Genomic DNA, 13299 nt, shown 5'->3' with positions numbered 1-13299 from the left:
ACCCACGCTGGCTGTCTAACCCTACCACTATTTTCTAAGTGTCCAGTTTGTAAATCATTTCCAGCATTTTTCCTGCCGACGACTGGCTGACATCTCTAGTTCCCAGTTTTCTGTCTCCCTCCTCTCATATACAGTGGGGTTACACTTGTTTCCTTCCAGTATGCTGAACCCAAAGAAGTTTGGAAGATGGCCATCAATGCATCTATTAACTCTACAGCCACCTCATTCAACACACTGCAACGCAACACATCAGGACCAGGAGATTTCACAACTTTCAATCCCATTAACTGTTCCATACTACTTTCTTACTAATGCCAATTCCTCCCAGTTCTTTGCTGCTCCAGTAGACATTGCATCTTCCTTGTGAAGACAGAGGTAAAGTAATTGCTTGTTTTTTTCTGCCATTTTCCTACTCTCAATTATAAATTCTCCTGGCTCTGCCTGTCATTGACCCACATTGGCCTGGGCAAATCTTTTCCTTTTTACAGAGCTAAAAAGCTTTATAGTCAGTGTTGATGATTTTTTGCTCTTTACTTCCATATTCCCTTCCTTTATCAATTTCTTGGTCCTCCTTCATCAAATTTTGAACGCATTCCAGGGCACACTTGCAACTTCCCCTCCAAACCACACACCAAGTTGACTTGGAACAATATTGCCAGTCCTTCACCAAAGAGTAAAAATGCTGTAACTCTCTCCCTACTCACATTGTGGGTACAACTCCATCCTGTTGACTACAACAGTTCAAGGCAGAGGCCCACAACCACTTTCTTGAGCAATTAAGGTGGGGAAGTAAATGCTAGTCTCATTAGTGATGTCCATAGGCATAATTAAAATGTAGCATCCAGTTCCACGCAGGGCAGTGCATCTGAAATAGTGTTTACAGCGTTGGTATGCTTATCCAAGGAAGGATATATCTGCCACACGGAGGGGAATGCAATGGAGCTCCACCAGACTCATCGCTGGCCAAGTCTCCTTAGCTGGGTGTCTCCCTGAGTACTATTTTAAAGGACAGGAGGCAAATCCTCACCAGAATCCTCGGCATTTGGCCATCAACTAAAAGACAAAAACCAAATTATCTGGTGATGACCACACTGCTGTTTGTAAGAATTTGCTTGATACAAAGTGGCTGCTTTATTTCTCACATTGCAACAGTCACTACCCATCAAAATTACTACACAGGATGCAAAGGGCATTGAGTGTAAGTCACCACAGAAATGCAATGTGTTCCTTCAAGCTCCTTTCTTTAGATTTCGCAACATAGTACATTATTGTAATTAATTCCTCATGATGAGAACATATAACATTCAGTTAGCCAGAGCCTGACATTCAGGAGCTAAACTCATTTCCTTAATCACTATAATCAAAGAATTTAAGGTCTTGAGCTTGCCTTCATTGCTCAGACCTTTGAGTATAGGAGTTGGGCATCATGTTGAGGTTGTAAAGGATGTTGGCGAGGCTTTTTATGGAATACAGTGCACAATTCCGGTCGGCCTATTACAGGGAGGATATTATCAAGTTGTAGGGGATTGAGAAAAGATTTACCAGGATGTTGCCAGGTATGGAAGGTTTGAGTTATAAAAAATGGCTGGACAGGCTGAGACTTTTTTCACTAGAGTGGAGGAGGTTGAGGAGTGTACTTACAGAGGTTTATAGAATAATGAGGGGTATAGATTGGGTTAATGACATGTGTCTTTTTCCTAGGATGGTGGATTTCAGGACCATGGGGCATATTTTTAAGGTGAGAGGAGAGAGATTTAAAAAAGACATGACAGGCAATTTTTTTTTTTTTTTTTTTATTTTTTTACAAAGAGGGTTATTCACATGTAGAATGAGCTTCCTGAGGAAGTGGTGGATGCGGGTACAATTACAACATTTAAAAGACATTTGGATGAGTACGTGAATAGGAAAGGTTTGGCGGGATATGGGCCAGGAGCAGTCAGGTGGGACTAGTTTAGCTTGAGATTACGTTCGGCATGGACTGGTTGGACCAAAGGGTCTGCTTCCATGCTGTATGACTATGACTGAGAGGATGTGGGCATTGCTGATTCAGGTGCTGCCTTGATCTGGGCCAGCTACTATCTGGATCATGATTTTTTTTTTAAATGCGCAGGCAAGATGTGGGATTTATCCCTAGTAACCTTTGGGAGGGAATTCCAGGATTTGGACTCATTGATGGCAAAGAGACTTCAAATACCTGTCCAAGTCAGAACAATGTACGACAGTGATGGGAACTTAGAGGTCTCCTCCTAAATGGAGGAAATAACATTTATAAACTTGCGCATCTCGTCAACGTACAGACAAATAACAATCTCAGCTGGAATAGCTTTTAATAAGGCTCTGCATGGGACACTGACAGCAAAGGCAAAAGCCCATGGGATCCAAAGAAATTTAACACATTGGATCTACAGTTGTCCGAGTGGCAGGAAGCAGTGGGTGATGGTTGAGGGGTGTTTTTCTGACTGGAAGTTTGTGCCCAATGGAGTCTCACAGGGGTCAGTGTTGGGACTCTTGCTGTTTGTGGTTTTATATAAATGATTTAAACATGAACGTAGGAGGTTGACCACTCTGTTTGCTGATGATACAAAAGTTGGTGGGATGGCAAACAGGGTGGAAGACAACCTTTGACTATAAGACAATACAAATGGGTTGATCAGTGGCAAATGGAATTCAATACGGATAAATTTGAGGCGATGCACTTGAGCAGGACGAACAATACATGATGAATGGTAGGACCCTGGGAAGTGCTGAGGAACAGAGGGACGTTGGTGTGCAGGTCTACTGTTTCCCTAAGGTATCAGAATAGACGGATAAAGCGACTAAGGAGAAATATGGAATACTTGATTTTATTAGCCGAAGCATAAAATTTATGTGCAGAGAGGTTATACTGGAATTGTATAAAATGTTTGTTTGGCCACACAAGAATATTGTGTGCAATTACAGAAGGGGTGTGACAGCACTGGAGAGGGTGCAGAGGAGATTTATTAGGATGTTGCCTGGGACTGGAGAGTTTCAGTTATGAAGAGAGATTGGATAGACTGGGGTTGTTTTCCTCGGAGCGGCAGAGATTGCGAGGGTACATGATTGAGATATATAAAATCATGAGGGGCATGGATGGGGTAGACAGGAAGAAGTTTTCCCCTTGATGGAGAGATCAATGACCAAGGGGCATAGCTTTAAGGTAAGAGGCTGTAGGTTTACAAGAGATGTGAGGAAAACCTTTTTCACCCAGAGGGTGGTGGGAATCTGGAGCTCAATGCACATTAGGATGGGAGAGGCAGAAACCCTCAAAACATTTAAGTAGCACTTGTGTTCCGATACATACAAGACCACAGGGGAAGTGTCGAAAAATGGGGTTAGAATATTATTTGGTTGGCTTTGACTGGCACGGATGTGATGGTCCTTTTTCTGTGCTATATATCTATGACTCTAGTAGTGAATACCCTGCAACCATTCAGAGCATCAGGTTCCTTTATTAAATTCCGTCACAGGGTGTCAACAGCGTTGGCAAGGACAGAATTATTTGCCTACTCCTAATTGCCCTTGAGGGTCATTAAGAGTCATTGCCATTGCCGAGAGTCTGGAGTCACATGTAGATCAGACTGGTTAGGAACAGCAGGTTATTTTCCTAAAGTGAACCAGTCGGGTATTTATGACAATTTACAGGACTTTAGATTCTTTTTTGTTAAATAAACTGAATTTAAATTCTAGCTAGGGCGAGATCTGAAGTCATGTCCCTGCAGTATTACCCCGAGTCTCTGGGTTACTAATCCACTGAGATTACCACTAAACTCTCCTCTTTTTTAATCACAGGCTCCTCCAGAGTCCGTGTAGCTTCTGTTCCAATCTCACACGCAGCAGATTTCTCCAAGGTTACTCCTTACCTGCACTGTGACTACGATGAGCTTCAATATTTGTACGAGAAGTTTGAAGGGTTTCCGGCCTTTCGCTCGGAACTTATCACAGGGACTCATGAAGAAATATTTTAGTTTCCTCCTCAGCTCCTCCTCTTGCCCCTGGGATGGAAGGGTGCGCTGAGGGCCCACGACATGGACGCCGCCCTGGGAGCCATAGCTGTTCACCGGAGCCAGCAGCTTTGCAGTTTCTGAATGAGGAACAGAGAAGAAAAATGCTAATCAGGATCTGGAGTTACACTTGCAGTCAAGCAGCAAACGTTAGCAAACGTTTTTTTCTGAAGAAGGGTCCAGACCCAAAACTTCAGCATTCCTGCTCCTCTGATGCTGCCTGACCTGCTGTGTTCATCCAGCTCCACACTGTGTTATCTCAAACATTAGCCTTTGTGGTTCAGTCCAACTCCCAGCCTCCCACCACCTTTTGAGTGCCATTGTGTAAGCAGAGACACTTTTAAGGCAAGGGTGGATACATTCTTGATGAGTAAGGGAGGAGTGACAGCTATCGGACTAGGGGATAACATGCAATAAACAGAACAGTCACGAACTAATTAAATGGCAGAGCAGACCAGAGGCTTATTCCTACTGTACGTAGGTGACTCTATCCTTCACCCCTGCTCAGAGGAAACTGTTCCCAGATATCACCATCACCTCTTCTTGTGCCATAAGCCACGTCACAACAGTACAAATCAAATGGCTTTCTAAAGTCGCTAACAGGACCTCATGTGGTATCCGAGTCCAAAGCACCTTCTTCACTTGAAGAGTTAAAGATGGAGGGCTTCCACTTGAGGGGGAGGACAGGGGTTTTCACAGTTCCCTCATTAACGCTCCTTCCTCAACAAGTACTGATACAACATCCAGTCACTCGACGTACTGCTGTTTGAGAGTCATTACCAGCAAAGTGACTAAGCCATGAAAGAAACAGCTCACACACTGGGTCCAATGTACCATCAAAGTAAGGAGCTATGAGCGATCATGCAGCTGATTGTGCCATGCTTGTAGACATGCTCACTGTCCCTCCCATACATCCCACTTTAATAAAAATGTTTTGCTTGAAAAAAAGAAACAGGAGGCGTCAGACATTCAGTCCCTCTAGCTTGCCCCACTACTCAATAAGATCACAGACTCAGTTAGAACATGTACTCACCTTCGCTCCCACGCTCTCTCAATTCAACGGCATTGAAACATCTGCCAATCTCAGCTTTGTGTGTATTGTTGAGTGAGTAGTGACAGTCCTCTGGGATGGTGAATTCCCAGGTGCACAACTCTAACAGTGAGGACATTTCTCCCCATCTCAGGGAGCACAGCTTTAAGGTAAGGACTGAAGATTTAAAAGGAGATGTGAGGGAAAACATTTTCACCTCAGCGGGGGTTGGGAATGGGAATTTGGAGCTCACTCTGCAAGGGTGGGACAGGCAGAAAGCCTCATCACAACCAGAAGGTGTTGTTGTTTGTCACATACAGAGCGCAGATACTCTACAAAACAGTCTGAGTCTACGCTTGGTCTCACCGATGTAGAGGAGCCACATCGGGAGGAACAGATACAGTAAACCAAGTTTACCAGAATGTTGCTGGGTATGGAAGGTTCGAGTTCTCAAGAAAGGCTGGATAGGCTGGGACTTTCTTCGATGGAGCACAGGAGGTTGAGGGGTGACCTGATAGAAGTTTATAAATAATGAAGAGGTATAGATAGAGTTGATAGTAGTGGCCTTTTCCCTAAGATGGGGAATTTCAAGACTATGGAACACATTTTTAAGGTGAGGGGAAAGAGATTTACAAAATATATAAGAGGCAATTTTTTTTTTTTTTTTAAAAACACAGAGGGTGGTCCGCGTGTGGAATGAACTTCCTGATGGAGCAGTGGATGCAGGTACAAATACAACATTCTTTTTTAAAAGACAGTTGGATAGATACATGAATAGGAAAGGTTTGGAGGGATGTGGACCACGAACAGGCAGGTGGGACTAGTTTCGTTTGGGATTATGTTCGGCATGGACTAGTTGGACCGAGGGGTCTACTTCCATGCAGTATGACTGTATGACTATGACATTGAAGAAGTATTTAGATGTGCACTTGTGTTGCCATGGCATGTAAATTCATGGGGCAAGTGTTGAAAAATGAGATTTAAATAGTTAGCTGGTTGTTTTTGACCAAAGGGCCTTTTCCCGTGCTATTTAACTGATTCTAATAGTGAATAAATGGCCAATCCCTTCAACAGAGACCACGAACCTTCAAGCAACACTTGTCACAAACAAACATCTCAACGTAGTGTCATGAAGTATGCCGGAAGCCCAAACACAATCTTGGAGCAAAGCACATAAGCAAGCAAAAGGGCATTCTAAAAGTAGGAAAAATACGCAGAAGAGAAGGATTTTCTCAGACATTATACTAGCACAGGGTTAAAGTATAGAACTGCATACCTAAAGCTAATATTTGGTCAGATATCATGTTGCTATAAACTTGATTACATAGATACCAATAAGGAAACTGTGGACTAATTTTCAATCACAAGAACAACAATTATTGTAATCAGATTCCCTCCCATTTTCTAGGTATCTTAAGCTACTCCCTGTCCTTAAGCAGATTTAAGAACTTGCATTCATACACCAATTAGAAGCAATGAATTCCAAAATGTAGCAGATATAATACATAGCAAGACATCAGCGTCTCATATATATTGACTGCACTTAGCATCACGTGAGAGCAGTAAGTGAGGCCCACGGCTGGAGCTCAGCTGTGAGGTTCACCAGGTTCAATATGCTGTTATCACTGTATCCAGGCTGTCTCCTGCAGAATCTCAAGGAGAATGAAGAGATGATGACATATCATTAACATCACTGCATTAGGAATCCACAGGCCCAGGTTAAAAATGTGAAAACAGCAGTTCGAATCCCATCACAGCCCCTGATGAGATTTAAATTTGATTAATAAATCTAGAGATTGAAAGCTAATAGTGGTCACCATAACAACTACAAAAATAAAACAAAATCTGGTTCACCCATGTCCTTTATGGAAGGAAATCTGCTGCTGTCATCTGGTCTGACCAACAAGAGACTTCAGACCCACACCAACGCGGCTGACTCTTAACTGCCCTCTTAAATCATAGAATCAAAAGAATTCCTACAGTGTGGAAGCAGGCCATGCAGCCCATCAAGTCCATACCGGCTCTCCAAAGAGCATCCCATCCAGACAAACCCCGCCAACCTATCCCTGTAACCATGCATTTTCCCATGACTAACCCACCTAGCCTACACATCCCTGGACACTGTGGGCAATTTAGCATGGCCAATCCACCCTAACCTGCACATCTTTGGTCTGCGGGAGGAAACCAGAACACCCAGTGTAAACCCACACAGACACAGGAACAACATGCAAACTCCACACAGGCAGTCACCCGAGGATGGAATCGAACCTGGGTCCTTGATGCTGCAAGGCAACAGTGCTAACCACTGAGCCAAAACGGCCCAAAGAGCCACTCAGCTTGAGGGCAATTAAGAGTGGGTAACAAGTGCTGGCCTTGCCAGTGACACCCACATGCCATTCCTGAATAAAAGAAAAACATACTGCCAAGAACAAACAACAAAAGGAAAAGAACCCGAATAGCAACCCAGAGCTATTGCTACCCAGTATTAAAGCAGTTAGATCCATTGCATTTAATGAGGACAGTGATTAACAGGCAATTATGCAACAGCACACACTGCTCTCAGTTAGAAGGTCCCACTCCAGGGACTGAATACATCCGAGTAGACACTCCAAAAGCTGGAGAGCAGAGCGACAGTGGCAGCGTTGGACTGTTGTGTTTGCTGACCCGTCCATCGGGCAGTGAGCTCGGCTCCAAGTCATCCTCAATAAAACGGACAGTACAGCCAGTATGTAGGAGCAAATTACTGCAAATGCTGGAATCTGTACTGAAAACAAATGCTAGAGATCACAGCAGGTCATACAGCATCCATGGGGAGTGAGTTCGTCTTCAGAGCTGAAGTGAAGTGTGGAGGGGGCAGCATTTATAGTATAGTTGGGGGGGTTGTGGACAGGTTGGAGGCAGTGAGTGTAGGGTACTGGAGGAGAAAAGATGTTGATATTCTGATCAGTTAGTCTGAACTATGAGAATGGCAGAACAATGGTGTGTCTAATTGCCAGATATGAAAGGACAGAGTCTCGCCGGGATGGGACAGGAAAGAGGGAAAGGATTTGGTGACAGTATGTAACAAGTAAAGCTAAAAGGGAAGAAATGGGAGTTGGTTCACAATTTAAAGGTGTCGAACTCAGTATTAAGTCCAGAAGGCTGAAAACTGCCTAGTCTGAAGATGAGATGTTGTTTCTCCAGTTTGAGTTGTGATTCACTGGAATACTGCAGCAAGCTGGGGACAGACACATGGGCATGTGAGAGGACACTCTGTTAAAGTGACCAGCTATGGGAAGTTCGGGGTCATGTTTGCACACAGCGGAGGTGTTCCGCAAAGCAGACACCCAGTCTGTGTTTGGTTTCTCCAGTGTAGAGTAGGTCACATTGGGTGCAGCACACATGTAGAATGAACTTCCTGAGGAAGTAGTGGATGAGAGTACAATTTTGACATTTAAAAGACATTTGGGTAAGTACGTGAATAGGAAAGGTTTGGAGGGATATGGGCCAAGCACAGGCAGGTGGGACTTGTTTAGTTTGAGGTTATGTTCGGCATAGACTAGTTGGACCAAAGGGTCTGTTTCCATGCTGTATGACTCTATGGTGATACTCCATGGTGAATACAATACACAAGATTGGAGGAGTTACAGGTGAAATGCTGCTTCACCTGGAAAGGTGTTTAGGCCCTTGGACGGTGAGAAGGGAGGAGGTGAAGGGGCAGGTGTTGTACGTTCTGTGGTGACATGGGAAGGTGCCGTGTGGAAGGGGCGGGAGGTGGTTGTGGAATGGACAAGGGTGTCCCAGAGGGAACGATCCCTGCGAGGTGCAGACAGGGGGAGTGAGAGGAAGGTGTTTGGTGTTGGCGTTCTGTTGGAGTTGTCTGAAATGACAGAGAATAATCCTTCGAATGCAGAGGCTGGTGGGCTGAAAAGTGAGAACAAGGGGAACTCATCATAATGTTGTGAGCGATGGGAAGGGACAAGGGTGGAAGCACAGGTGATAGGTCGGATGCGGTTGAGGGCCCTGTCACCCACAGTGGGTGGGAAACCACGGTTATGGGAGAAGCAAGCTGTGTCAGCAGCGCTGTGTTGGAAAGTGGCATAAACCAAACAGATGTGACGTAGGCGAAGGAACTGGGAGAATGGGATGGGGTCCTTGCAGGACTCCGGAGATCAAGTCTCTGTTGTCAGGACTGTCACTGACCTCATTACCTCCAGAGATCTTCCGCCCACTAGTCCAACCTGGTAGTCTCCCAATCCTAGACAGCCCACTTCTACCTCCTTCCCATTCTTATATTCCAATAACTCAATCTGAACTATAACATCTTTTCTCCACTAGCACCCTACCCTAACATCCCACCCCCTCTAAGCTATAAGATAAATGCTGTCCCCTCCACACTTCACTTCAGCTCTGATGAAGAGTCATCTAGACTAGAAATGTTAGCTTGATCTTTCTCCATGGATGCTGTCTGACCCGCTGTGATCTCCAACATCTGTTGTTTTCAGGACCATACAGCCAGCTGCATCACATCTGTGGGTGAATGGCCGAAATCAAAACGTCACGCCTGCAAACCGCACTGGGATGTCCCAAGGGGGCAGGAGGCATTATGTAAACTTCAGGCCATTCTCATGTTTACTATCCCTTTTTCTTCAAATTCCACATCTACTGCAATCTGAGGGGCACCTTTGGAAAGAGAACAGGGCTTGTAAATAAAAACGAGAGAGAAGTTTCAAGTAAAGAAATGCATGCACCAGTCAAGGAATCAGTAACTAGTGTAAGTTTAATCCAATAGGAACACACATAGGAAAATGGTCTAGGCAATAGGTCACAAACAGCGCTGACAGGGGCACGATGAATCAAAAGGCCCTCCACAGCTTCAGGTTCCTTCAGGGAAAGTTGTTCCCAGCAGATATCTGGAGAGACAACTTGTACAATGATACAAGCAACAATGATCACAGGAATCAGGCAGCTGAAAGAAAAAAAAAATACTGCCTCTGAGGATTAAGAGTGTTTTGTACCAACTCTGTCCAGCCACCCTATAAACTTAATCCTCTTTAAATACTTGTGGAATGGATCGAATCAGCTGACCCTGGGAGACCTGATCTGGCACCGATGTCTCCCCGGTATCCCAGGATTACAGCAGCTTTGTGAAGCAGGCCAGAGAGGAGATAGAAATCTCAGTGGCCCAGTAGGAATTGAACTGCCTGGCGACAGCCAGTCAAACAGGTCCACAGAACCATAGGAAAAGTGACAGCACAGAAAGAGATCTTCCAGCCCATGATGTCTGGGCTGGGTGAATAAACTATCCATTCTAAAGCCCCTTACCAGCTCCTGGAAAACATATTGGGACTAAGGAGCTTCCAGATTATAGGGCCAAACCATGCCGATCACCATAAGTACAATGAGACTCAACACTCCCAGCTCGAGTTGCATTTGTTTAATAAGTATATATGGAGTTCTCAGCATAGAAACAGGCCATTTGGCCCAAGTAGTCTGTGCTGGCATTTAGGTTCCAAAAGAACATCTTCCTATGCTACCAACAAAACCACTGAATCCTTTCCCCTGGTGTTTGTCAGGCTTCCCTTAAAGGTGCTTGCAATTCGCTCTCTGCAATAGGGGACTCTATACATTACACAGAGGAAAGAGGTTTCTCCTGATTTGCCTGTTGGATTTATTAATGGCCATCCTGTACTTTCTTCCAGAAGCTGAATCCAATTTGTTCGGTTCATTTCATAAGAATTTTAGTCTTCCTCTTGCAAGCAGCAGTTTCATTCCAGGCTCATGTGGAGCACAACACAGGAGCCAGTCTCCTGGCTAAATTCTGTACCAGGTCCTTTACTCAGCCTCCAGCCAAGGTAAGAGGTACTAAGTGCAGCACAGCAATTCTGCACTGACTTGAGCACAGTCAGCAGGGGAATCTGAGACATGAGCTTGCATGGAAATGGAAACCAGAAGAGATATACCATACATTAAAATCATAGAATCCTTACAGTGTGGAAAAGAGGCCATTCAGCCCATCGAGTCTGCAGTGACCCTCCGAAAAGCATCCCAACCAGACCCATACTTCTACCCTATCCCTGTAACCCTGAATTTCCCATGGCTAATCCACCTAACCTTCACATCTTTGGACTGTGGGAGGAAATCCACACAGACATGGGGAGAATGTGTAAACTCCACACAGACAGTCGCCCAAGGCTGGAATTGAACCCGGGTCTTCTGGCGCTGTGGGGCAGAAGCACTAACCACTGAGCCACCATGCCACCCATAACCACTGAAGCAAAGTCCCTCTTGCTGCACCAGAGGCAGTGGCTAAGGTGATTAACTGGGCAGAGGGCACAGGGAAAAGTCAATTTTTATATGGAACCATCAAGAAACAGAAATTGGAACAGTATAATTAGAAAACAGCTTCCGTAAGATCTTCAGAATCCAGACCTTGGAACACTAAGTTGTCATCCACGATTGGCTGTGCAACATTCTGACATGCTCGTGGTCACGGTAGGTACAGTATAAATACAAGTGTTCCTCTCATTTACTATGGACTAGAGACCAGCTTTGCCCACTGTACTTCCTGATCAGTAGTTGAGTCACACTAACAAGACAGCCGTGTAAAATAAAAGACATTAAATTTCTCCATAACATCAGAATGCCACAAATCGCTCTGTAGCCAGTTGGCACACAGCAAGGCAATACAGTCAAAATCAGATTTATGCTCATTTTAGTGATGCTGCTGGAAGGCTAGATACTGGAGAGGATACTGGCAGAAAAACATCCATGTGCTTCTTCCAAACATGGATCCTTTACGTGCACCTGAGGAAGCAGATCACCAAGACACCTGCGACTGTGCGGCATTGGGGTACAGTCTGAATTATGCACTGATGTCTGTGGAACAGAATGACTGGAGTACAAGATGCTGAACACAGAAGCCATGGGCTGTCCAGAAGAGAAGACTGGCACATTCAGTCAGTTTAATACTTGGCAGCCACAGTGCATGCCATAATTCCAGGGACCAAGAAATTATCTGATACCTTCCTCTGTCACTCAGTCTACAAGCGGCAGTATTTGCACCAGTTTCAACTACTTGAGGGAGAGACTGGAGATGAGCTAAGGTAACCATCCTCCTGACTGGTAACCCAATTTTTCACCTTTCTAGCATTAATTGCTTTTGAATTAGGGATGAACAGATAGAAGGCGCTGTGAGATCATGCCCTGTTCACCGTATGTGAGCAATGAAGCAGAGAGAATCAAAGGCAGCAATTTAGCCACAAACCACCTCACGCAATCACACGCCTCAGGTCGTGTGCAAAGCTGCTTTGGTTTAAGTTCCTCTATCTTAAAGGAAAGGCTGACTCATTCTGAAGTGCAATTTTACAAACAACAGTAGCTTCTTCACATTGCACAAACACACAGAAGCTGAAACCTCAGACAGTTTCTTCCCACTTAGCAATCCCCGTCTTCCCACTTCAGCTGAACTGAGTGCAGAGTTTTGGCTCAACCAGGAGCCTTCCAATTCCAGCCTGCTTGGTCAAAACACCACTGGCAATTGTACCTTCCACTGCCTAGACCTCAAGCTCAGGGCCACCTCCTCCCCACCCCTCAAAAAAAGTGTGTCCTTATGTCTCCTGATGCAGTTCAACGTGGAATTTCTGACAAGGCTCTTTGGGATTTCCTGCTGTATTTTGAAAGGTGCTTTATAAAGGGCAAGTTGTCATTATGCAGCTCACTGCACCCATTATTCTTCAAGTCCTTCAATATTGTTGGGCAAGGTTTTAGGATAAGGCAAGAAAACATATGGAGGTGCAGAAAGTCAGGATTGAATAGAACTGAACAAGCTTCAGGCCCCTGTTCCCATTTTTCATATGTTGTCATCCTCATGAATCCAGACCACGCATCTCATAGATCCCTCTAAATACCCCACCCCCCACCACCCCACTAAACACACCAGATATACACAGGCTCCATCCACACATACACATAGGGAGAAGACAACTCCAAGGCGACTCAAACAGAACAAATTTTAGACCAGCTGTGATCTTAGCTGCTTCCAACAGACGTCCGAAACCACATGACTACGGGAGAGTGGGAGTAGAATGGAGACGAGGTCACAGAATGTAGAAAAATAAAAGACAATACCCTGAACAACAACTAGAAATGCCACAATCAACAGATTGGTTGACTGGTCACAGGGATTTAAACAACATACTCTGCGACAGCCATTCCACAACAGTAAGCGCAGGATACTAAGAGCAGAGCCCCAGATATCCCAAAACT

The 13299-nt window shown here is 44.8% G+C and overlaps 1 protein-coding gene across 2 annotated transcripts in view; it reads right to left on the bottom strand.

The window, feature by feature from the left end:
• Positions 1–13299, bottom strand: part of mcoln1a (mucolipin TRP cation channel 1a) — a 50543-nt gene that overhangs the window by 36327 nt on the left and 917 nt on the right. For both annotated transcript variants that reach the window (XM_048617861.1, XM_048617862.1), the window contains exon 2: positions 3882–4102. In XM_048617861.1, the coding sequence (XP_048473818.1) occupies positions 3882–4102 (221 nt within the window). The remainder of the gene's footprint in view (positions 1–3881; positions 4103–13299) is intronic.

This window comes from Rhincodon typus, chromosome 38 (assembly GCF_021869965.1).
Source record: "Rhincodon typus isolate 14 chromosome 38, sRhiTyp1.1, whole genome shotgun sequence".
Lineage (NCBI taxonomy): Eukaryota > Metazoa > Chordata > Chondrichthyes > Orectolobiformes > Rhincodontidae > Rhincodon > Rhincodon typus.
This window is presented reverse-complemented; position numbering and strand designations above follow the sequence as displayed.